The 26,284-nt window shown below is 39.6% G+C and overlaps 2 protein-coding genes across 5 annotated transcripts in view; one reads left to right on the top strand and one right to left on the bottom strand.

Annotated features, from left to right (window-relative positions):
- FAF2 (Fas associated factor family member 2) overlaps positions 1-3,795 on the bottom strand; it is a 32,728-nt gene extending 28,933 nt beyond the window's left edge. Inside the window, exon 1 of one of the 3 annotated variants that reach the window (XM_081318032.1) lies at positions 3,710-3,795. In XM_081318032.1, coding sequence (XP_081174158.1) covers positions 3,710-3,772 — 63 coding nt within the window. In that variant the 5' untranslated portion in view covers positions 3,773-3,795. The remainder of the gene's footprint in view (positions 1-3,709) is intronic. The other 2 variants (XM_081318031.1, XM_081318030.1) reach the window with 2 other exon arrangements.
- Positions 3,796-8,493: 4,698 nt separating this feature from the next.
- CLTB (clathrin light chain B) lies at positions 8,494-25,556 on the top strand. Of its 2 annotated transcripts, XM_081320717.1 has the most exons (6): positions 8,494-9,105; positions 14,681-14,730; positions 18,374-18,491; positions 21,074-21,185; positions 21,591-21,644; positions 23,343-25,556. In XM_081320717.1, exons 1-6 carry the CDS (start codon positions 8,919-8,921, stop codon positions 23,512-23,514), a joined length of 693 nt encoding a protein of 230 aa, XP_081176843.1. In that variant the 5' UTR covers positions 8,494-8,918; the 3' UTR covers positions 23,515-25,556. The 2 variants fall into 2 exon arrangements, with proteins under 2 accessions (XP_081176843.1, XP_081176842.1); XM_081320716.1 differs by lacking the exon at positions 21,591-21,644 and having other exon boundaries at positions 8,506-9,105.
- The last annotated feature ends 728 nt before the right edge of the window (positions 25,557-26,284 follow it).

The raw sequence follows: 26,284 nt of genomic DNA, 5'->3' as shown, positions 1-26,284 counted from the left end.
GTTTACCTATACTCTCAAGGTCACCTGATCAGAGTGCAAATGGGTGTGGACCCTTTTTGGGACTGCTGAGAGGACTATGTTGCAGACAGGATATATAGGTAGTACCATTTTCAAGGAAAATCATTTTTAAGGAAAAAAAACTAAGAAATTTCAGTTCCCTTTGAAAAGCACCTTTGGGACAATCATGACCTGGATGATCAAGCATCTCCATAAACATTTATCCTTCGTAAGATTTATTCTATAGGATAGTTATGCAGAGTGTGCTTTAATATGCCAAAGATTCTTGCCTATGGGAAAACAGCTGTAAAGAAAATACCCTGAGCAATTCATTGTGTTGTTCTTTGTGCCTGACAATATTCTCCCTTTATTTTTAGAACATTTTACTTTAAAAAATAGTGTGCACACTGTAAATTAATTTCTACAAAAAATTATGAAGCTCAGAAAATAGAATATAATTGATTTTGGCAGCCCAAGTTACAGATGGATATGATGGTAAAAGGTTATGAGTAAAATTTATCTTAGTGAAGCAAAATTTTCAAGTTAACTAAAAGCACCCTGATTTATTAAAATACCAGGGAAGGAGGGGAGTCTGGTTTGGTGGCAGAAGTGCCTCAGATAGGAAGTCCATACAGAGATTGGTAAGGACAGCCGAGAAGATCATAGGAAGCTCGCTTCCTGGTATTCAAGATGTTGCTTATAAGCGCTATGTGCTTAGAGCTCAAAGCATTGTGAGAGACCCCACATACCCACTTTACGGTCTGTTTTCCCTCTGGGAGGTTTTGAAGTATTTCTAGCAGGACTACCAGATTCTGTAATAGCTTTGTTCCCTATGCCATCCGTCTGGTAAGCTCACAAGATTTTTTTTTCTCACCATGCACATGTATACATAATCCATACTAGACTGTGTTGTTTCTCTGTGTCAATTTATTTATTTATTTAGATTTATATACCGCCCTTTCCCGAAGGACTCAGGGCGGTTTACAGAGCATTTAAAAGAGAGTCAATACAAACGTTAAAACAAATTTAAAAAGATTAAATAAAACCCTGAGAACAGTAAAAACCCAATTAAAATTAAAATTAAAAAATTCTCAGCCTGGGCCAGAGAGCTCGAAGAGCCAGGTCTTCAGGTCCCAATATGTGTGTATATGCATAATTCTGTATTTATTTATGTCATAGTTATGTAGTGTATATTGGAGGTGGTGACCCTTTGAGAGCTGTATGCAATGAAATTTCATTTTAATGTATGTCAATTAGTGTACATTCACAATGACAATAAAATTATTCTATTCTTCTATGTTAATCTATAGCAGCCAAAAATCAGAATGAGTTTGGTAGTTCCTTTTCAAATTAAACACATTAATAAAACATGTTTATGTGAACTACAGCTCAGCTACAACTACAACTGTGGTTCATAAAAAGTTATGGTCTGGTCCCAGTGACTGATTCAGATTGGTTCCTGTGTGAAAGATTATGTCTATTATTAAAATATATTAGTCTGAAAATATGCTACCAGACTCTTTCTAATTTTTAACTAGGTATCAGAAGATCTTTTAAAAATCACCATGTTCTCTTCAACAGATACAACAAACAAACAAAAATCAATTTGCCATCAAATTTCTTCTTAAAATAACCATAAGAACCTAGCATGCATGGCTTTATCAATTCTGCCTGCAGCACATTAAGCAATCAGGACAGTATAACAGTAGCTAATAAAATTAGGGCTACATAAAATGCATAGGGACGACACAATTCTATCATTTTGGAACATTACCAGTATTAAGTATGATTTATAGCAGTGATTGTGTAGCCTCTATTTGATATAACAATCAAAATCTTAACGTAAGTATTTAGCTTTCCTCAATCTTTCACTAACCACATGTACTGTATCTGCTACTTCCAAAAACATGGATGAAAGCAATGCTGGCTAGGTGTTCTCAGAACTACAACCTCAACTGACAAATTGGGAAAAGCTAATGTACAGAATTATGCAAAATGTGTTTTCTTTTCTGTTCAACATTAAAGTGTAATAGAAATTGACAACGAAAGAAGACCAGACACCTTAATGCCCAAATTCCAATTTAGGACAACACATCTATTAAACTAATTACAATGCGTAACTTTGTTTGTAATTACTGGTTACAAAACAATACACAGACCTTTGAATTATAAATAATCCAATAGGCCAAATACTTAAAAATGTTAGGAAAGGAACAGCTGGGGTTGAAATTGGATATCTATATAATCAGTGGTATTATGGAATAACAAAATATAGGTAACGCTCAGCTTCTTCTTTTATGGGCCAATGTGGAAATATTTTCAAGGCCGTTGAGATGGTAGGGCTTAGAATAAACACTGTCCCATAAGACCTATCCAAATCCCTCACAATGGTGGGTGGATTTTTAAAGTCATATCATTTTTTTAAATATTTCAATTGTAAATATTCCATGTTATATTTGTTTATTTTTCATAAACCAAGAATAATAGAACAAAAGTTGCATATGCAGGGAAAAACAACAATCCTGTTCTCACTGTAGTCATATTGGAAACTGCTGTGAAAACCAAAAGAAACTGAAGGAGGCAGAGACAGACCTGACTTAATAGGCCTTCCCACATTTATCATAAAAGCTAAATATAAGGCAGTTATAAATTGTAATGCATGTAACAATGCCATACTCTGAATTTAAAAAGCGTGACTTTATAGGAATGATCTATAGTTTTTAAGGTTATGTATTTAAGATATATACGCCATCAATTAAAACTAGGAATTCTCAAGGGTTGCCAACTTTTCTACAAGTTGTTGCCAAAACTGTCCAGGGTGATATCCTTCCTAATATGCTTATGGTGTAGTAAACACAAAAACCTTATTCTCTTTACTTGCTCTACAATGATTTCTGTGTACTGTATAGCTCAGTGTCCTAGAACAAGATAGAATATAGGAGTAAATGGAGTAAACATTTGTACATTTGGTTAGGAGGAATCCATTTAATTCACTACAGCTTATTCTAAAGTAAATATTCATAATGCTGGGCTCCATGACAACTTATCATTTAGGGTTGTCCGATCAACCAGCCTGGAATGGACTGGAGTTTTCTTCTAACATATCAGCGCATTGACTCACTTCCTGTTGTCTTTAATCAGCCTACCGTGCGATGGATGCTACTATTAACGAATTTATTTATTTATTTATTTATTTTATTGAATTTATATACCGCCCTTTCCCGAAGGACTCAGGGCGGTTTACAGGATATTTAAAAACAAATCAATACAAAAGTTAAAAACAATTAAAAAAGATTAAATGAAATCCCTAAAATTTCGAAGGCAACGTATAAATAAGATTTCAAGTAAGCTCCGACTTTGTATTACAGATTCTCCCCCCGCCCGTAATTTCCTTTAAAAAAAAAAGAAGCCATTCGTTTTACGCAGAGCCTCCGGCAGAAACCACACACGCAGGCAGAAGCCTTCACCGAGGTCTCCTAAGTCGAGGAGAAAAACTGCCTTTTTCCAAGCACTACCATCCCATACAGCCGTCCCCACCGCACATGGTCCCGCTGCCATCCCACGGCCAGCAGCAGCGAATGGCCAAGTTGCTCCCGCTTTTCCCTGCACGCTAGAAAACCCCGACGGACAAATTAGATGGGGCTCTAGCAAGGGTCGTCGGCCTACTTCCATTCACCCAAGTCCACCCACCCGCCGTGCCCCGGGCCAGCACCTGGAACTGAAGGAGCTTCTCAGTTTGCTCCGCCGACAACTCCCGCTCGTCCGATGCCGCCATTTTGCCGCCGCCTCTGACCCGCAGCTGCGTCACTCTACGGATATGACGCAACAATTCGAACCTTCCGTTTACGCTCTACCCGTACGTGTCACCATAGAGAATAGAGCTAGCTTTCGGAATCTTATTGCAATTCTATGTGTGAGAAACGGGGACCTTTTTGGGGTTTTTTGCTAAACGATGGCAAAAAAAAGAAGATATCCCGCATTTTATTTTAATAATGATTAGTTAGTAGTATATTGCCTATGAAATCAACGGAAATATTCTTTTCATTCGTCTTAATTTGGTTGAATACACAGTTTTCAGCACATAACCAGCTGGAGAGCTTTAGCTGGTAGAGTTACCAATGACGTCTCGACGTGTAACCCATAATTAACACTGCAGGTTAGAAGTGGAACTAAGGCTAGCTTAGATTCGAGACAAAACGCCAAACTATAAAACGATTCCGAGATTGCAAGTCTACGATCACACCGATAGATCATATTAGCGAGCGTCCCCCACAGCTTCCGGTTTTATTTATGAGCAGCATTTTATCCTCTTGAGAATTTAGAGTGACACGTGTTATGCGAATGAATGGAGCCTAAGATATGCTTGCGTGTATTTCTGTGCTGAGGCGGTACTCAGTTTAGTTACATTTTTATTGGACACTGAAGTATGCTTTCTTTTGAATAGCTACCGCTCTGTCTAGGAATGATGGGAATTGGAATCCAACAGCAAATGGACCGTGTGCCTATATGAATTGTCCGCTGACAATATAATTTCAGGTGATCGTCGTTATAATCCTATTAAAAAGCGCTAGGAAATCACTGGGAATAGATCTACTTAGGAACGCGCGCTACAAGACACTAAAACCAAACTTTGTGCTTCAGTTTCCGGGAGGTTTTTTTTTTACTTTACTGGCCTCTAGAGCACGAAGATTTAGCCTGCAGCTGAAACAGTATTCAGAAACAATTTCACTATTCAAGTTAGAAGGAAATGGTATTAGAATATTAAAATTTGAGTGCAATGCCTATTAAGCAACATCAACAAAAGCGTATAAGAAAAATATACTAAGCCAAGTCTGAACTGTTCTGATTTCTCCACTGAAAAGGCGTGTTATGCAGTATTAATCAAACACCAGCCATCTATTGTAAGGGAAGGAAGATGAATCATGCCATTGAAGCTTTGATTATAAGCTGCAGTAAATTCACACCTGGGTAGGAGCATTTCCAAATGAAAGAAAGATGAGTTGTCATGTATCCCTCCCCTTCCTCTTATCTTCAATAAGAATTAAGTGTGACACTTTGTTCTTCTTTTACATACAATATTTGCAAGGGTGCTTATTTCCATTTGGGAACAACCAAAAAATGGATGTCCAATGATTGGTTTATTTCAAAGAGACTAACTGTATAGCAATGATAGGGAAGAAGAATTCAGCACAGGCAATCTGAATCTGAAGGCAAAATCAGAGAAGAAATCCAATATCTTACAAAACCCCTTCTTTTGCTCTTCTTTTGCTGGGGATGGATCTTTAATATGCGTCTGACTAGTTGATACAGTGCTGTGCATTGGATGAACTCATCCAATATGATTTGGTTCAGTGCCTTATGCAAACCTAGAACATCTGGTTCAATAAACTAGAAGTTTACTGTGTCACTTAAACATCTTCATCTAAGCTACTTTATCCTGTTATGGAAGGAGAGAACTGGGGAAGGGAATTTTGGAGGGATGAATCAGAAGCCAGTGCATGAGTGTTCCTTCCCAAGCCCTGCCTTCAAGGGAGCAGTGTGATTTCTAGGCAAGATAGGTGGGAATTATAGAAAATTAGGGGACTTGTGATAGCACTCTGTCCCTTTTAATAATAGCTGTATATGAATAGAAACCAAAGAAAGAAGAGAGAGAGACAGATGTCTCTTAACCATGATCCTTTCAAATTATACAGTAAATTCTCACAGCAAAAAATGTGGAAACAAGTGTTAGAAAGGTATAGAAGAGTTTTCCTAGGTTTATGTTTGAACCAGAGACCAGGATATAACTGCATTGAAGTACAGATTGGTTTATAGTAAGTGCTGGAGGTAAAGACAGTCATAAAGAAGGGAGGGATTACTGTATAATCCCTCTTTATATATTTTTTCAAATTACAGTATACATATGATTTTGGTAGCACAATCATTTGATTGCATATAGTATGCAATGCACCTAGTGAGATTGGTGAGGCCACAAGTATGATGAGGCAGGACTATAAAGACTGAAGCTTTGAAAGAACAAAGAGATAATATTTCATGAACATAATTACTTTCTAGGGAGTCACTTTGCTTTTGCTTTCCCAGAACTCTGCTGGTTTCTCAGTATCTTTTCCCAGCTTATCAGCATTCCATGACCTAAATGTTTTATGGCTGAGTTGACAGTTTTATTCCCTGAGAAAAGGTTAAGGCTTTTGGCTCATCCCATATTTGTCCTTCAGGAAGAAATGAATGAATGAGGATATTGGCAATATGGCCTAGTTAGCACATTACTAAAAACAACCCAAAAAAACTATCCCTCAAATTTAAACTGTGTGACTTTTTTAAAAAAAAATCATTAAACATATAGAATCCCCATTATCTATTGATGTGTTTTAAAGCTGCAATCTGATGCCTACTTACTTCAATTTCATAGAATTTCTGTTAGACTAAGTCCATACAAAATTACAAAGGTAATAAATACTTCAGGGGTTTTTAACTAGAGATAATTAATCTGTGTTTTACATTTCCCTGAATATGGATTCTAAATTAAGGTTAAGGTTCCATTTGCTGAATTGCAGCTTTGTTCAGCTATGTTGGACGACATTTTTCATAAAATTCAAATTATTAGGAGGATATATTGCATAGTCTGTTGACTAGAGGTAACTAAGAAATATATTGAGACATAAGCTTTCATAAATAAAACACTATATCAGGTATGCAAGATAATTCTCAGTAGAATCATAGATATGTTTCAGCAATGTGGTTCATGATACATTACAGAGAACAGACTCATTAAATAGTGTATTCATTGGGACCATATTCAGTCATAACAAGCTTTTTTGTAGGTTAATGCAATGCAGAAACCAAGGCAATTATGATTAATTAGTAAACTAAGAATAGTTTGCATACACTATTCTGGGATACTGTACTGTATGAATCCAGTTAATATGGTTTATAAAGCATGATTTAATAGCTTAAAGTTTGCAAAGCATGGTTTAGTATATTGTGTGCTCATATCATACATACATGCATAAAAGTCCATCAGTGAATAAACTGACCCTCTATTTTTTAATCAAAATACCATGAAAACCACACCACTTATGGACCTGCAATTTTGGTTAAAAATCCCTGCTTATCCATGGATGGGCTTATATCTGAGCATACATGGGAAAGATGGGTATTTTTAAAAGTATTACTGTATATATTCATGGATAAGCCCAACCCAATTTTGAAGGAGTATTTTGGCACCTAAATTTTTGGTATATCTGTGAGAATGTACAGTACTTGTATAAACTGGCATATTTATTCTTATTCTTAGCCTTTCCTCTCTGTTGAGGTAAAATAATAGCCAACCATCCTTCAGCAAGCAGGAAACTATACTAGCATGAAATATCTTGCTTGCATTGGTGATTCCAATCATATCTCAACTCGAGTCAACAACACTGACTCACTGAATGGTCTGTCCTGATTTTTCATGTGTAGCTCCTGATAAAGTTGATTCTGCCAGCTCTGCTGTCCCCTACATCTTTTCCACATATCTACTTGGTGGGAAAAACATCCATCAATCATGACACTGTAGCAGGATTGGGGCACCTTTGGCTCCTGCACCTTGTCATTTCCCTGTGCCCCAGCTGTGACATCCCAAGTTGAATATATATTTTTTAAATAATAAATTGGAATCACAAAGAGAGTTCAATCATAAGCAGTCTCTTTATTTTTAATCTCTATATCTTTCCTTTGCTTTCTAAAGACCACAAATGCCATCTTCTGGATTCTCATGGGTGCTGATCCAGAGGTGACGAGATGGGATGAGATAGTCTCTATTTCATTGTTGCAGCCTTGCACTAAATTGACAAGGAGCATAGTGTTAAAACATCCACTGCAATCTTGACACTGTTGCACAATTCTGACAGATGACTGGCCAGCAGTGCTATATTGAGCTCTCTAGAGAGAGCTGATCAGGGCCAAGTGAGACAGTGCTTGACCACTAAATACTGCTTTGATCTCACCCTCCCACTCATTGTTCACCTGATTTGGTTAGACAGGTGGTGCCATCAGCTTAGGGGGGAAACATTATTTTAACATACAGCAATACAACTAAGACTTAAACTGGCTTATTTGTAGGTTAGGGGGCAATGAAGGCAGCATTATGGGAACATTTTTTTTAAAAAAAGGTTATGGCTGCATATGTTTAGATGCCAGGGGAAAAGAGACAAGGAAAGCAGGCACGCAAGCAAGCAAGTAGAACTTTTCAAGCAGCTGACTTTAAAAGCCTTGGTGGAGCAGTGGGCTAATGCTTAAGGCTGACTCAGCCTTCCATCCTTCCGAGGTAGGTAAAATGAGGACCCAGATTGTTGGGGGCAATTAAGCTGACTTTGTAATAATGCCGCTTGCGGGGTGTGTGAAAGCCTACTGCTAAGCTTGTAAGCCGCCCTGAGTCTTCGGAGAAGGGCGGGATATAAATGGAATTAAAATAAATAAAATAAAAAGATTGTACACTGCTGTTTTATTCTCTGGCTTGGCATCACCAAAGCAGCAACAGAGTCCGTCCTTTGTAGAGAGCACCTCTTCGGAGAGTATCACGATGCTGTTGAATTTGGGGATGCGACAATATTCCCAACAATAGGATGGACGTTCATCCTCCCACGCCACAGCTCCAGGGAGCGGCAATTCAGAGCTGATGCTGAACGAAATCCAGGGCGGTCGCTGCTTCCCTCTAATGGCTCCGGAATGCGCTAGCAGCTTGGCGGGTGAGGTCACCTCCTTTCGCCGCGTCAGTCTCCTCCCGCAGGCGCCGCAGTGACAGCTGAGCCGGCGGTTCCTGGTCGCCCACTGCTCGGCTGGCCGGCTCCCGGTGCGTCTCTCGGCCGCCGAGGTTGCGGGCGCTGCTCGACGTGCCCATTCCGGAGGAAGGCGGGCTTTGAGAGCTGCGGGAAACGGCCGTCATGGCGGATGACTTCGGCTTCTTCTCCTCCTCGGAAAGCGGAGCAGCCGAGGCCGCCGAAGAGGACCCGGCCGCTGCCTTCCTGGCTCAGCAGGAGAACGAGATTGCGGGGATCGAGAACGACGAGGGCATCAGCTGCGCCGAAGGAGCCGCGAGGGGCAGCCCGGAGGCCGCCGGGGAGCCTCGGGGTGAGCGCGCGGGGCGAGGGGGAGGCGGGCGAGCGGGCGGGCGGCTCCTTCACCAAGGGGACGCGCACGTGGCCTGCCCGGGTACGGCGCCGCGGGACCGATGGGGCGGCATGTCGGGAAAATGGGGTCTTTCCCGAAGGGCGCACATCATCAGTCGTCAGCCATTTCGGTGGCTGCCTAGCCTCAGCCTGCCAGGGAAAGCCAGCAAAAACTGAAGAGTCGCGTGCTGAGGCCGCATCCAAGCCAGCAAGTCCAGTGGGTGATGGGAATTGTACTCTTAAATACATCTTTCCAAACAGGTTGCCTCTGGGGCATTCTCTTGCCAGTCTTTCTAGAAGGCGACTTTTGTTCTTAAGTTGTGAAAACAAGCCTCAGCCACAGGATGTTGTTGCTGGGACTTAGGACCAGTCCTACTCCCCCTTAGCTCAGTCGACCTCAGAGGGTTGTTGTGAGAAGAAATAAGAGGAAGGGACACTGCATGCACTATCCTGAGCTCCTAATTTAAAGGTAGGATGTAAAGTTTTGAGGCTCCGCAATAGTGACTTCCAGGGCGTTTTTTTGTCATAGAACGCTCAGAACGGAGTTCCGGCACCTTTTTTGGATGGAACCTTGTAGGGTAGGCAAGGCGAGTTGTATGACATGTGTGAGTTCCGGCACCTTTTTCTTTTACAAAAAAAGCACTGGTGACTTCTATAGCTGCGCCATAAATCGCAACTGGGATTATGCCTTTATATTAAGCTATCCAGTCGCCTGATTTTGTGTTGACTTCGTGCCAAAGCAGTTAGGGCTCTTCTGTGAACTGTTTGAACTAACTATGGCTTAGCACAAACAAAATACATATGAGATTACTCTGAATCTCTGCTCTGTGGAACTAGCTGATTTTTCACCCTCCCCCTTTGGAGCCAGCTCTGCGTCAGGCACCAGCTATGGGTTGGGTTTCTCAGAAGAGGCAAACACACCTTTGACTCTTCAGTGCAGCCTTAGATAACCACAGAAGGAAAAGAGAAACAAGCCTAGTCGGTAATGTAGGCCTTGCAAGAGCCACCGAGAACACTGTAAGATCCATCAGGAGCCCTGTTTTTGTAAGTAATGCTTTCTTTGGCTAAGACAAGAACAGATGGCATTTGGCCCAAGCACTGGTTTGGGGAAAATTGCTGCAGAAAGAAGAGGTGACAATTAGAAGTTGATGTATCATAGGCATTTTGATGTTCTTGTTTAGTTTTTGGGAGGAGGCTTCACAAAGGTTGCCAGACCAGATCTGGGTGCAGCCCAATATTCAAAATGTGGGTAATATCAGGGGAAAGAAAGTGACAGAAAGATGTTTCGCAACCCCCCAAATACTATTTTTCATTGATAGCTGAATTCATCTAAAGCTCTGTGTTTTCACACTGTCATGCTTTCCTACTAGTTGGGACATCTGAAAGTTTAGCAGACAGACTTTTCTGTACATTGCCAAAACAAAGCTGCACTGGTTAATTTCTGTATGTCCTACTGCTGCTGGAAGTGCAGATTCAGAGCAAGTAAACAGGTCTGTTCTTGCTTCTCCCTATGGCAGCTGTCAGGAAACCTATCTGGTTCTCCAGCAAGAAATTTAAGCTGTATGGATGCTATAGAGATCCACCTTTATTTTTTTTCTTGTTCATTTACATTTTCAGAGTGGAGAGCATATAGTTTTGTCTGGGTCTCACGTTGGAGACTTTGGACTTCCCCACTAAGTGGAGGTGGTATATAGCTTTTTCTTGTAAATTGTGATGTTTGCTACTTACTGCTAGGATACAAGTTGTTTCGTTCTATACAAGAAAAAAAACTCTTTAGGTCACAGCTTCTCTTTTCATACTTTATCTGGTCCTTTCAAACAGATGCAGGAGAGGAGCCCAGAATCCCAGGAACTGTTTAAACTGTTGCTAAGGATTTCTTAGCACCATACAGACCTAGGGCTACTGTATTGGACTTAGTCTGCCAAAATCCAGATAGCTGCTAGATGTAAGAGATTGTTTTATCTCTTTGCTGTCTAGTGGTCAGCCAGATATTTTTGAAGCCCATATCTGATGGCTATATCCAGGTCATATTCAGTAATTTCTCCTCTGGATTATTATGGTAAAAGAGCCTTGGTGGAGCAGTGGGCTAATGCCTCCTTAAGTAACACCAGCTGCCTGCAATTAGTGCAGGTTCGCATCCCACCAGGCTCAAGGGTGACTCAGCCTTCCATCCTTCCAAGGTAGGTAAAATGAGGACCCAGATTGTTGGGGGCAATTAAGCTGACTTTGTAATAATGCCGCTTGGGGTGTGTGTGAAAGCCCTAATAAGCAGGCATATAAATAGAATGAAGGCTACTGCTAAGCTTGTAAGCCGCCCTGAGTCTTCGGAGAAGGGCGGGATATAAATGGAATTAAAATAAAATAAATTAAATAATAAAATTATTACTGAGTCCAATATTATGGCCATATGTACATAAATCTATATTTTTATCTATGACAGTTTTTTTATTTCTTAGGCTTTTCCCTGAAAGCGTACGGTCTGCTTTTTTTCAGATCAGTCAAGTGTTGACCCATTAATTGTGACAGAAATTGTCCGACTGGCTTGCTGCCCAAGCCCGACATCATGAACTGAGAGAGAATGACTGGCTCAAAGTCACCCAGCCAGCTTTCATGCCTGAGGCTGGATCAGAACTCAGTTTCCTAGTTTATTCCCTAATGACTTAATTACTAGACCAAACTGACTTTTTTTAATCAATAAGGTAAAGTTCCAGGATCCTGGAATCCATTTGAGCTGAGTAGCTATTAAATTCACATAAAAAAACTTTTTTTAAAAAAAGTCAGGATGCATGACTTATTTTTATTTTAGTTGCCCATTGTAAAAGATAAGTTAAGCAATAGTGTGGTCTTATGGCTTTTTGCATAACCTATGTGCTTTATAACAATTTATGGGTTAAATTCCATGTTTCCCCCAAAATAAGACCCGGTCTTATATTTTTTTGCCTCAAAAAGGCACTAGGTCTTATTTTGGGGGGGATGTCTTACCTTAGGACCGCCGCAGTAAGGCCTCCCACGCACTGATACTTGTCGCTCTGCGCTTGACTTCTTCAGTGGCCACTTGCCGCCACTTGCGGCCAGACACCATGTGGCACATTGTGCCAGTGCCTCGGGTTGCAGCAGGACAGCGTATGTTTCACGCCTGTGCTTCCAGTTGCGGCAGGACACTGGGTGATGCTTCGGGTCGTTTGCAGGAGGCTGCATGGTGATTTGGGCCTGTTGCCGCTGCTCATCGCAGGATGCTGCACAGAGCTTTGGGTCATTGTCAGTCATGGCAAGATGCTGCACAGCGCTTTGGGCCATTTGCAGGAGGCCACATGGTGCTTCAGGCCATTGCTGCTGGTTGCAGCAGGACACCATGTGGTGCTTCGGGCCATTTGCAGGAGGCTGCATGGTGCTTCAATGGCAATGGCCTGAAACTCCATGCAACATCCTGCCGTGACTGGCGGCAATGGCCCAAAGCACCACATGGGCTCCTACTGCGACCAGTGGCAGTGGCCTGAAGCACCATGTGGCCTCTGGCTGCAAGGAGCGACAAAAAGCCTGAAGCGCCACGTGGCATCCTGCTGTGACTGGCAGCACCGTCATGAAGCACCATGAGGCCTCCTGCAAACGGCCCAAAGCACCGTGCAGCCTCCTGCTGTGAGGAGCAGCAACAGCCCGAAACGCCACATGGCATCCTGCTGTGACCAGGGAACAGTGTGACAAGCCACTTAGCGTGACAAATGTTGGTGTGTAGGAGGCCTGCTTGCAGCGGTCCTACTGGTAAGGTGAGTGGGTGCGGGGTGCGTGGGGCAGCTCCATCCCCTTACCCCCACCCTATATTGATTTTTAGGCATGTACCTCACCCCAAAACTAGGGCTTATTTTCAGGGTAAAGCTTATATTAGGCCCACCCCCAAAAATTAAGCTAGGATTTATTTTTGGGTAGGTCTTACTTTCAGGGAAACACGGTTCTAGCCAAACCCAACAATTATTATACTGTATGTCTAATAAAGTGTTGTTTAAAACATAGTTTAGTATGATATATAATCCTAGTTTGGTAAAATGGAGCTTCAGAAATAAAGTTATCTCATAGATACCAAATGTCACATATTAAAAAAAATCACTTGAATATTGGAAATTCAAGGTAAACGCAAGAATCTGTAGCATGTGGCAATAGTTAAGCCTTATAATTTGCCAGCATCAGGACAGGATAAATTTCTGTGCTCTTCAAACTAAAGAATGGGGGGTGGGGTGGGGGATAAATATTTCCTTCCACTACAGTCTAGGAGTAGATTAATCATATCTAGAGCTTGATCACTTTCAGATTTTTAATATTCGTTTCAATGTCAGACTACATAGCTGTTTCTTAGGTATGGATTATGGGCATTTTTATCCAAAATATCTAGAGGGCAGTAAATTGTCACTGTCTACCCTTTTACCATTTTATGATCCCAACAGAAAAATGTCTGTGTGAGAAAATGGATGAGTGCAAAACAGAATATGCAGTGCATGAATCCAGCTATTGGGGCAGATAAATTATGATTTATGGCAGGATTATATTGAACCAAATCACTTCTGCTTATTTAACACAATTGTAAAATAAACTATGGACTATTAAATGCATAGACAACAATAATCCTATATACAGTTTAGATATGGTGAATTTTACAAATCAGTAGCCCCAGAATACCAGAGCAAACTGCAGATGAATATTAAACCATTTTTAGTTAGCCAAGCATGATGTCTACAACCTGATATGAGATGAAATTATAGTTAAAATGCTTTAATCACAATTTGTATTCATGATTTATGATACATTTATTCATCTCTTATATGGCTAATTTTCCATTCTGGCTTTTAGACATAGAAATGGATGGCTATAACATTTAATAATTTATTCCATATGCTTCTATATACCACTTCAGATGTACAATGCTAAGTGGCTTATTGCATAAGTCATATGCAGCATCTCTGCTGCCTCATCTCATTTTTTTAACCACGACAGATATGGATAGAAGTGAAATGAAGACATAAATGTGGCAAGGGAGACTGAACCTTCTTCTATCCTAAACTCAATAGCCTTACTACTAATTGGGCCATTATTCTTTGTAGCATGAAAAACTACAACTCAAATATATTCATTCTTTTCCTTGACTTGAAAGTCTGAAAATATCTCAGAAAAAGGCAATGGCAAACCACAGTTACATTACCACCAAAAAACCTTACATGGATGTGACTATGAAGATACCAAAATTCTCACTTTGCAGGAGATTTTTTTCTTTAACAAATTGTTTCCCCCCCCCTTCTTTTAATACTCTCCCAGATTTTTGATCTCAGCTCTATTGGAGGCCCATATCACCTTTTACAGGTCTTATGTGTTCCTATTCCTTAGCTAAATAGCTTTATCCCCCATCTAGCCAAACAGGGAAATACTTTTCAAAATAAAGTCTGATGCTGGTCTGTCTTTTGCAGGTTAAACTTTGCAAGTAACTGGTGGCTGAATGTTTTCTCTTACACTTGAACGTTGAATAATACTTTAATATTTTCCCTTTGTTGCAGTTAATTTTGAAAACACAGGAGGAACTACTGTGAACGGTGATGTGTTTCAGGTGAGAGTCTGAACTGACTGGGGCTCTAAATCATATATCAACTATGTTCTGTTTCAAATAAAGATGTGAATGCTGATCCCTCTTGAAACAGCCAGAATAAACACAAATGAAATAGGTATTTTCAAATAACTTTAGTCACATGCTTCCAATGTCAATAACACACGGTTACAGCACTGATCCATTCGGAATGCAAGGTTGAAATTTGAAACCCATCTCATTAGGTGAAAAAATGATGATCTTTCCATCCTGTGCAAAGCTACATGATGAAGATGGAGCGTGATATCCCTAGCCATGCCAGGGATTCACCCAGAGCAATTTGAACAAAAGACAAAGGCAGGAAGTCCTACCATAAAACTTAAAACTCCACCCACTTAACTAAGTAAGCATGGTATTCACTAAACAGACTACAATTCCCATAAGGCATCTCTTGAGGAAATAACATTTAACCCTGTGAATGCTACATGTTCTTACATACATTGCTGCTAAAAAGGCTGTATTAACCCTATAAATGCTGAACACACTAACACTGTTCTTAATTCCTAAACTAGATATAAAATGGAGCAGCTGTAAATATACTGGTCCAGCACAAACTTTCATAAGTTGATATAATGTACAGAAGAATAGCTGTAGTCCAACCTTAGATCAGCCCCACACTTACTCGCACTGATTATGTTACCTGGTCTGATAATGAAACGTCTGCAAGCAACCAAGATCAGAGAGTGCCAAGAACTCTGCAGTTCACCTCTGAGCTACAGATATTCTCTTCTATAAGCATCCCCTTACCCTAGATATTGGTGACTACCATTTCCATAGTTCCTTTTCATTGGTTGTGCTGATAAGGGCTGATAAAAATTAAAGCCACAAAAATGGTGCTTATCCATGTTCCAATCAGTCCTCTACAGTAAGAGCTTATAAACATTTCTTCTAAAACCAACCAGAAGATTTGAAGGCACTGACATTATTGAGGGAGATGATTATGATTGTAAGGAGAGAATGACTTAGACGGAGATAGCTGTGAAGTTGAACATCCAATTAAACATAGACATGGAAGTATAGAAAGGACAGCGCTGACATGGATAGCTTTTTTATACCTTGTAGGTGAGTCAGACCTCTGCTTCCTTTTTTTTTCAACAGATATGACCCTTGCTAACTGGTCTGGAAGAGGCTAGATTGGAAAAGAGTAACATTCTACCAGATCCAAAAGCCAAAAAAAGGCATTGTTCCTTTTGCTTTAGGTTTGTACTGAGGGAAGCATGAATCAGTCCAATTATGTGTATGTTTTGTTGTTGTTGTTAGTTGCGAAGTCGTGTCCGACCCATCGCAACCCTATGGACAATGTTCCTCCAGGCCTTCCTGTCCTCTATCATCTTCTGGAGTCCATTTAAGCTCACGCCTACTGCTTCAGTGACTCCATCCAGCCACCTCATTCTCTGTCGTCCCCTTCTTCTCTTGCCCTCAACCTTTCCCAGCATTAGGCTCTTCTCCAGTGAGTCCTTCCTTCTCATTAGGTAGCCAAAGTATTTGAATTTTAGCTTCAGGATCTGGCCTTCTAAAGAGCAGTCAGGGTTGATCTCCTCTAGGATGTTTATTTAGCACTAAATCCATTTTAATTTTGTGGGACTAACTTCCAGTAAATTGAACTGCTACATTACTCTCCTGATATAAAATTTAGCTTTGAAAATTCCAGTGCAATAATTCTGTCTTTCAGTTAAATCAAGCACTTCACAAATATAAACAAACTAGCATTGTTTCTTTATTTTGGATGAAAGAATGTTGACCTGAAAATTGCAGGCATATCCTTATATTATTAATTCCAACCTTCACCCGGAAAGCATTTTTCTGTGTGGTTTTTATCTACTTTCCCCCTCTATCGTGGAATAATGTAAATACTCGAAAAAGACAATAGTTTCTTTGAGGCAGTACTCTGACTGTACTAAATAATCTGCATACCAAGATAATGATTATCGAATAGCAACTTTGTGCCTTTTTACATTGTAGAGGAACCCTGTTATGTTACTAGAATCAAACAGTACACTTCTCTTTTTTTTCAAGCAAAATCCTTTATCTTCCTCGCTTTTCTGTATTAATCCTGCACTTGTAGTGCAGTGTGTGGGGGAAATCATTTAAAAGAGCTACTAAGGCGGATCAGAGGCATAACTGTTCATGGGATACCATTCTACAGCAGGACATATGACAGCCTCTTGTCTTCCTGAGATCAGTGGGAAAGGCAGTTGGCTATTACTGGAACTTTTGGCTTCTTCTTGGCATGATTTAGAGTCACATAATTATAGTTTGATTTATGTAATTATATTGGCAACAGTAGATCATTTCTGAAAAACCTTGCTGAGAAAACTGCAGGGACGTGTCCAGGAAGCCTCCAAGAATTGGGCATGATTCAACTGAAGAAAAAAAAATTATAGAAACTTTAGCTTACTCAGGGTTGAGTTGGCATGTGTTCAACCCTATAAGTAGCAGTATTATAGAAACAGTTTTCTAAGTGCACATGCTCCTTTCTTTTTCTCTTGCTCCTGTCTCTTAAACAACCACCTTCCCCATACCTCGGAGATTCCTTTTTTGGACTGAGCAATCTGCCTCCCACTCTCCTCCAGAGAAGGCAACTCCAGATGACAATTTATTATTGTAACCTACCTAATCCAACTTGAAGCTGTAGGAAGGTGAACCTGATCTAGCCCAACCTGAAGCAGTAGATCCAGAATCAGCATTCCTATCTGCAGTGTATACAACTCAGTTCTCTTTTATTTTGGAAGGTGCAATAAGAGGTACAGAAGAAAACTAGCTAGCCTTTTGGATGATTCTAGATAAGTTGGAAAGTTTGTTCATAGGATCATTTTGTTTATGTAAAAACAAGCTACAGCACAGGTTTCTGGAAATAACTGCAGGAACCTGATGCTGGACCCAGCATTTTAAAAATTATGGTCTACAAACAGACTCTGTATTGAGGGGTTCCTCTTAATTTTGCAGTTGATTTATTTAATTGCTACTATTACTGTCCTTTACATGAAGATGACCACCTTTAGCATTTCCCTTGTGATTTCAGCCTTAGATTGTGAAAATGGTTCTTACCATGACAACAGTTGACACAAATGGCAGTTTTAAAACTCAACTGAAATCAACACCTGGTCAGAGAAGATTGCAGCAAGACATTGGCCCTTTAAAGATTGTGACATCATAAGAATTGTATCACAACGGCTGTCTTACAGCTATTACCCCTTAGAATTTCAGGAATTCACCTGAAGCACAGATATGAAAATCATGTTGGCAGTGAATGACAAGGCAAGTTCATTAAGAGTACATGGCTGATGGAGATGTTCATGAATCAGCTTAAATGTGTAACTTTGAAAAGTATCTGCTTTTATAAGACTGCAGCTAATTGCGCTAGTTTCTGCATGAGGGAGCCCTCAGAGTGTCCTCATATTCTCAGTTTTCTATATCACATTCTTTGAATTAACTTTGGAGGAAAATACTGGATTATGCTTAAACAAACCCCCAATCTGTTAGGATTAGGATTTGCCTATAATCTTATGCAAAACTTTTTGACAGGATTGGAGACTCCTATGTTCTGCTTCCTAATCATTCCTTGTTGGGGGAGACCAACATTTCATCCAGTTTCTTTTGTCCCAAGGAATCCAACGGACCTACAGATTCCTATGCAGCCATTGCCAGAGCTGACCGATTGACACAGGAGCCTGAGAGCCTTCGCAAATGGCGAGAGGAACAGAAAAAGAGACTGCAGGAGTTGGGTAGGGATAAAAACATTTGCTCAGAAGTTGAGCTGGAGTTCAAATATAATTATACTCATGTAAATTATATTTTAAATTGTATTTTAAAATTGTATTGCGTATGGGAGTTGCATGTATAAGGAGAATTTTTGTAGAGCAGGAGAGAAGATGGTGGAGAAGAGATTGAACCAGCAGAAAAAAACTTAAAGAATGCAAAAAATGCTGCTGGGATTTGTTTAGAAAAGGGTTTGTGATACAAAAAGAAAGTATAAACTGGGCAGCAGAATTGAAGAGGGCTCCCAGATTAGGAGAGTAGAGAAAATGAATGTAAGTATAATCAGGAAGGGGGAAGAGAAATAAAGATAACACTGTAGAATAAGAAATAATGAGGACTTGTGGTTTGCCATGGACGCCTGGGAGACGAGCTCCGTCTCCCCCGTCCAGTTTCGGATCGCTGGGGGACCCTGAAAAGGGTTGAAAGTTGCCCCGTAGAGGCGACCAGCAAGGAGGGGCCATTGCGGGAGAGCTGCAACTCCCACTAGAGTCAGCGAATCCCTCCAAACCGGCGGATGAAAGGCCAACCATAGAGATATGGTCTGCCACAAGGCTGCAGACAGCCGAAGTCACAGCTACTATCTGGCATCTTTAAAGCAGCGTGGAAGAGACTGAGTGAGATCTAACCCTCTTGCATACTAATTACTTATTTACCTGCATAAGCTGCTAAAGTATTTTTCCCCCTGTGATGAGGGAAGGGGGATTTTAGCTCTCCCTCCAGAAATAGTGGCGATCAACTACCCAGGGGAGTTTAAAATGTTGAAAAAATGCTAAGAACCTAATTGGAACTCTATTTCCTAAAATTGGTGGATTATAAGATTTTTAATTTTCTATTTTTACTGTTCCCTGATTTTTATTCCTATTTTTACTGAAGAATTGGGGGGGTTTTCCCTTTAAAATAAAAGAATTTTTTTTTTGAAAAGATCAAAATAACTCTAGAGTGTCATCTGCTGGCTGAATTTGAGATTGTAACCTGTTATTGTCCAAGAGGGATTTGTTGACAGCTTAGAAAAGAGATAACATATATTTAACCTTGAAACACCACCTGGAAGAAATTCAGCTCTGTTTTTCACTTAGTGGACTTTCTGATTGTAAGTTTTCGGTTTTAATATACTATAATGGAAGAAAAACAGGAATGGACTTTTCCTACAGAGGAAGAACAGCAACAAACTTTTTGTATCCTAAAAGCGATTATCCTAACTCTCCTCACAGCTGGAGATGAAATAAGAAGCGGCAGGAAAAAACAAGAAAGCAGCCTGGACATTCAAACTCAAGCTGTGATTTCAACTAAAGAATCATCTCTACAGAAGTCTACAGAAAAAGTGGAACAATTAAATGCTACGACAAAAGATTCAACTATTCAACAAATACAGATAATGGAAGATACAGAAAAGAAATTGATAATAGAGAAAAAGGAAAGGACTTTTCTTATAAATCAGAAGGAATTTGAAGATTTAAAAGAAAAACAGATGAAAAAGAAGATAAATACTTTGGGACAGATCAGCTAGTCCTCTTTAAAAATGGCAAGTGGATGGTCTTTTCAACGCCAAACAATAGCTACAACAACACAAGGAGATCTGCTTGATGAGTTTAAAAGCAAAGACACGGAAGATGATTTGGCAAAGAGAAAAAGCTAGAATAAGACTGAAAAGAAATGGGGTTTTGATTTACACATAAGATTTAAAGTAGAATATATACAAATGGATAAAATATGTACTCTGAACATAAAACATTGTAATGGTGTGAGATAAAGAAAATTTTGGTTATGCAAAATTCAGAAGTACAAATATCAAAATAAGAATTTTATATTGTTTTATTAATTTATGAAGGTAGATGATAAGAACCTATATATTAGATGTGTAACTTCAATACTAGATTTTGTGAGGAATGGAAATAAAGGAATTGTGGATAATTAAAAATCTGGAAAAAATAAATGTTAAATTTAAATATTAAGGGACAATTAAAATTGGGAAAGGCTTATTAGGTCACTGATGGGTTAAAAGATTGAATGTTAAAACAAGATTTGAATATAAGATATTGTAATGAGCTGAGACAAAGAAAAAATTTGGTTAAATTAAACTTAGAAGTACAAATACTAAGAATTAAATTTGAATATTGGTTTGTGGTATAAACGTTAAGTTATAAAAAGAAAAAATAAGAAATAATGAGATATGTTATGTCAAGTTTTACTTCTAGCATCAGCTGAATAAATGCATCAGTGTGATGATGTAGCTAATAAGCATTCTTTTTCTGCTTCCTAACTACTGTAGTATTTTTGGTTTTTGTTCTATAAATTTCATGTGTATGTCAGGCTATACCTTTGTCATTCATAGCTTCCTATAAATGGAGACTAATATCTTTCTCTTAACCTGAGAACTTTAGAGTTCTTTATGAAAATATCTATCCAGGGTATCTCTCTTTTGCTGGGGATAATGGAGATGTCATTCAATACACCCGGATCGTGCCAGGCAAGATTTAGGCTAGTTAACTTGCTAAGACCCTTAGGAATTTCCTTTCTATCTTTCACGATATGTTTTTCTTGGTTTTAGATGCTGCTTCTAAAGTATTAGAACAGGAATGGCGTGAAAAGGCTAAGAAGGACTTGGAAGAATGGAACATAAGGCAGAATGAACAAATGGAGAGGAACCAGGCCAATAACAGGTACAGCTAGGAAAAGAGTTTCTTTACTTGTTTATATCTGGATCTGCAACAGGTGAAAGGGCATCCTACTGGATGTAAATTTTAATTGAATTAAACATTTGTTGGTTATGTAAATAAGGTAATCTTGGGAGGGTTAATTCTAGTTCTTAGAACTTAGCTGTCTCTACACCAGGTCTGTTACTGTGGGGGCATTATGACAAGCAGTTTACTTCTATAAAATATTCTCATTTTCTTTCCTACACATTTGATTAATGAACCTCTAACTCCCTGAGCTACTAATGCTTTCAAATAGCATCTAGTTCTGCCTCTTCCTCTTTTAAGGGTATTACTAATCTATGTTTCTCTCTTTAACTCTTTGCTTCCATTCTGCTCTGCCTTTTCTCCTGTTACTGGACCCTGCCACAGGATTGCTGACAAAGCCTTTTACCAGCAGCCAGATGCAGATGTGATTGGCTATGTGTATGTCTCTCTTGCTCATTTTTCAGGGGGTGGGGGTAATTTTTCTCAATGGGACCATGCATGCGGAGCTCCAGTGTGTGCTTTTTGCCTCAGTGTTTCTTAAGAGCAAAAACAGGCCCAGAATTCCTTCTTCTCATACTTCACTGTGGTGTGAAGAATAGTTATTGTAACTATGTAGTTTCCTGACTACAATCTTGCTCTATTTGTGTAAATTTTAGATTGCTAACAAAGAATTAAAGGGAGACTGATATGCATTTCAAACTTATTTGTTTTCATCAGTCAGCCATACCCTTCTGAGATTCGAACCTGGGCTGATTGCACATTAGGCAGTTGTTTTAACCTCTAGGCCACAAGCTCTATCTCACTTTGTTAGCTGAGAAGCAAGGGAGATGTGTGTTAAATGATTGTTAACTATTTAGATTATATATAATTTTTGGTTAAGCAGAAAGGTAAGGCATAAATTGATGGAGTAGTTGGAAATATAAAAGCTTATATATATAGTAGAGGAGTGACGGAGCAGTCTATGAAGTGAAGCAGCAAAATGGCAAAGGTATATTCTCTTATGCCACAGATTTCTTATGAAGAAATACCTACTAGTATTTTGAAGGGCCTTAAAGACCTGGCTTTTGGGCCAAGTCTTTGGAGAGGAAAATGGATATCCCCTCCTTCCTTTCTGTTCCCCTCTTTAGTTGACTTTCTTTTGCTATTTCTGTGTCTTTTGATAGTTTTTTTAAAAAATGTTTTAACAATTGTAAACTGCTCAGAGTCAGTGGGAGTTGGGGGAGCATTTAACTTAAATAAATTGCTATTATTATATTATTATAAGGCTTATGATGATTTATAATTGCTTCAAGGCATGTCATATAAGCATCTCTTACATAGGCCTACATTGTAATTACTTTTCTATTTGTTTTTGTGCAGTACCAGATACTAGTCTGGCAATGTTCCTCATATTGCAGAATCTAAGAGATGCTTAAATACTGTATATCAAACAGTTACCTATATTGTATGCTCCTACTGTCCTTCCAATACGTTGCAGTGCTTCTTTTAAATAATCATTCTAGTTTCAGGTTTGTCCACGCAATTCATTTCAGGATGTACATATTTTTGCTCCTAACCCCGGTTTCAAGTATGAGGTGTATATCTTTGCCATCTCTGTTGTTACTCATACATATATTTATTGTTTTCCCCTCTTATTTATTTTTTCTTGTTTACTTTCTTGTTGAGATAGCAGAAAACCTAGAGTACTTGTCAGGCCTGTGATCATGATTATCCATGTGCTAATAATAAACTGCATTTAGCTCGTAGTGTATATCTATACACCCAGATGATAAGGCTGTCAGAATCTATGCCTTTACATGGTGGTCAGTGTTGCAAAATATGTTAGTCAAAATATTCCTTAAAAGAAGGAAAATCAGTTCTGGGAAATCCTTTTTGTTACAGATCTCAATGGCTGTGTTCACCTAACAGATCGAATCACAAACCAACCAAATTTAATCTTTTGTGTGATACAAGTCAGGCCTGTCTAATTAATTTATATTGAGCATACTGTGTGAATGCAGAAAATGTGGTTAGTTTGATACCTTACAGTTCAGTTAAACAGTAGTGAACGTTTTATGCCAATCCAGACCTTGTCTGGAGGCAAACATTCTTGCCCTTCTTTTCTGGCCTGACAGTGTCTTGTCTTGCCTTCTCCAGAGCCTCAGAGGAAGCCTTCCTGAAGGAGTCCAAGGAAGAGACGACTGGCACTGAATGGGAGAAAGTAGCCCAACTCTGTGACTTCAATCCCAAGAGCAGCAAGCAGTCCAAGGATGTCTCACGCATGCGCTCGGTGTTGATCTCCCTCAAACAGATCCCTCTGGCCCGCTAGCCTAGCTGAAAAGAGGCTGAGGCTGGAGTGAGGGTACTGGTGGCTCTTTTGCCAGCCAGTTTAGCCGCACCACCACCACCACCACAGGCTTAGAATGCCACCAACATGGGGAACAAACAAAAGCATCCCACCCCTGCCTCTTTCTCTCTTCTCAGTGTGTTCCTGCCCCTTCGATTGGGTGGCTGCCTGTATCCCTCCCCTTGAATTTACTTTGCTTAAAGGGTGCACTGATATCTTTTTACACATATTTATTAATGGTGTGGTCCTTGGGCAACTGCTCTCTTCCCTGCTGCCTTCAGGAAAAGTCACATTCAGTATTGGGTCATTCAGTTATTCACTCCCCCAGTATTGCCTCTATCTTCTCCTCTCAGACCTGGCTGGTTTAATAGGTTAAAAACTTCATTCCTCTCTCCAGTCATTTGTACTCAACCTGGGGGGGGGAGATGGGGGGCAGTGCTAAAACTGAGCTTAGGCCTGGGCACAAAATTCTAGTCCCAGTTCTGTTGCTGTTCTTTTTTTTTTAACCTGAGTGATGAGCATGATTCTCAGGAATGGCCAGCCATTAGAAGATTGGGACTTGGTTGTGTTTCCCACTTGTGCTGGACGTTGCAGGCACAGTCAGATTGAAGAGACCTCTTAAAAAATGAGTGCTTCAAGAGGAAATGTGCAGAAGAGAGAGAGAATGGACAACTGAAGTAATAATAGATGTGTGTGCTACATTTTTAATGGCAAACCTAAAAATGAGATTTGTATGAATCTGAAAGCTACAATCCAACCTGAAACCACTGCACAAAGAATTGCTTGCACTGAAGAGAATGCTATTTCTCTTTTTGAGATAATCTTTAGGCTTAGTTGATGTCAAGGAAGAATATACAAGATATACAAGCAGATTCCTTCGCTTTCACTCCTCTCTTCAAAGGTTATTCCATATTTGCTTAAGGATACACTAAATGTATAGCTACAATGTAGAGTTAAACTGGATGTTATTAAAAGGTACCTTTGGATCTTTTCCACTGAGATAGCTGTAGATTTAAACAAACAGAAGCCAATTCTTCTGGTTTTGCTCACATAACTAATACACACTGCTAAATACTATGTTTTATGTTCACATTTTCCTGGCATTTAGTGCCATAACATACAGTGATACTTACTCCCCTGTAAATATGTTTAAGGTTTCAGATATAGATATGCCACTATTGTTCCAGAAGACACTTGCCCTTTCAGTTTTTAGGGGCTTTGAATCAGCAACTCATGTTCTTGCTACTATGATGTTTTCCATTCCAGATACCTAGAGGAAGTTTTGTATCAGCAGCAATGTCAGACGATGAAAGTTTTTCCTACTCTTTCTTCCGTTCCATACTACTAGCTCAGATCTGCAATCTCTTTTGCTGTAATTAAAAAAGAATCAACAATTCTTCTAATTTCCCTTTGGGTGTACATTTTACTAGAAAGCGGGGCTTGGCTCCTTTAGTGAAGATTTCTCACTTGCACGTACCAATACCAATACAAAAATTCATAAGTGTAAGACTGTAAGATTAGTTTTTGAAAATGTGGTTTTAGAAAGACTGGGCATGTTACTTCACCTTAGCTGTTGTGTAGCAGGATTGAAATGCCTTCATGAAAATATAGCTGTACATACAGCATATGCAGTTATGTAATGTTCACTGCATAAGGTAACATAGGTTTGCATATGCATTTTACTTGTAAAAAGTCCCAATGGAGTAAATTCAACATGTGATTTTTACATAGTAAAACATTTTCAAAATCCACAATACATTGAAATTACTAGCCCAGGGAAGACATGTTTTTTCTCTAATTTGATAACTTCGGTATTTTTCATATGTGGGTTTTATAATACCAGAAAGTGGTATGATAGAAATAATCCTTTGAAGATCTGACAATGTTCCCCAAAGGGGTTTGGGGGGGGGAGGGCATATCATTTGGAGGTAGTACTATCAGAGGTTGCTCCTTTAAATAAAGCTTGTGCTTTTTGTTACTCATCAGCTGAAAATAAGTTGGGCTGAAACTTACTCAGCACAAAGCATTGTATGGCTTTTGTAGCAAGTCCCTTGCACAGCCTTGGGCTTGTATTCTGTGAGCCCAAGATGTCATTTGAAATGAAAAGCTCATAGGAATTCTATGACATATATCCCTTTTGGAACATGGGAGCGAAGAGAAGAAATATGGAGGAAATTGAATGCTTTCACAAGCTTTCTTGTGAAAGTTGTTTACTGAATATCATTTTATCAGAAGCCAATGACTTCACATTCAGGTATATGTGACAAAGATGGCAAGGCTACCAAGGGGAATGAAGGGACAATTGCAAATAAAGGATAATGTCTCGCCCCATCATTGACTATTGAGAAATTTATAGCCAAGTGCCCCTAGTGCAGGGGTCGGCAACCTGAAAAAGCAAAAGAGCCACTGGGAACCGGTTCCATCACACGCCGCGTGCGTGTGTGCATGCGCAAAAATCGTTTTGCGCATGTGCAAAACATTTTGTTTCTTGTGCATGTGCAGACGCGTGCACACGGTTGCCACTTTATGTGTGATGGAACCGGTTGCACGGCGGCGACGGCCCGTTTGCAGAGCCAACATTAATCTGGCACCCAGTCAAAGGTCACCTCCTTATTGTGATGCCATCTTTCAACCACCCGCATAAAATTTTCTGGCAAAGCTTCCGTAATCTTAGAAATACAGGGAGAAAGAAAAGCAACACAGAGCGTGAGCCTTTTGTTTTTTCTTTACGAGAAAAGATCCTGTTGTTAAA

Source organism: Vipera berus, assembly GCF_964194415.1.
Source record: "Vipera berus genome assembly, chromosome: 2".
Classification (NCBI taxonomy): Eukaryota; Metazoa; Chordata; class Lepidosauria; order Squamata; family Viperidae; genus Vipera; species Vipera berus.
This window is presented reverse-complemented; position numbering and strand designations above follow the sequence as displayed.

Bases quoted from the DNA above. Each gene is read 5' to 3' on its own strand.
- CLTB (XM_081320717.1), top strand. From the start codon at position 8,919: ATGGCGGATGACTTCGGCTTCTTCTCCTCCTCGGAAAGCGGAGCAGCC. The intron at 14,731-18,373 runs GTGAGAGTCTGA...TTTTGTCCCAAG, and splicing joins TGAACGGTGATGTGTTTCAG to GAATCCAACGGACCTACAGA. The intron at 18,492-21,073 runs GTAGGGATAAAA...TCTTGGTTTTAG, and splicing joins AAAGAGACTGCAGGAGTTGG to ATGCTGCTTCTAAAGTATTA.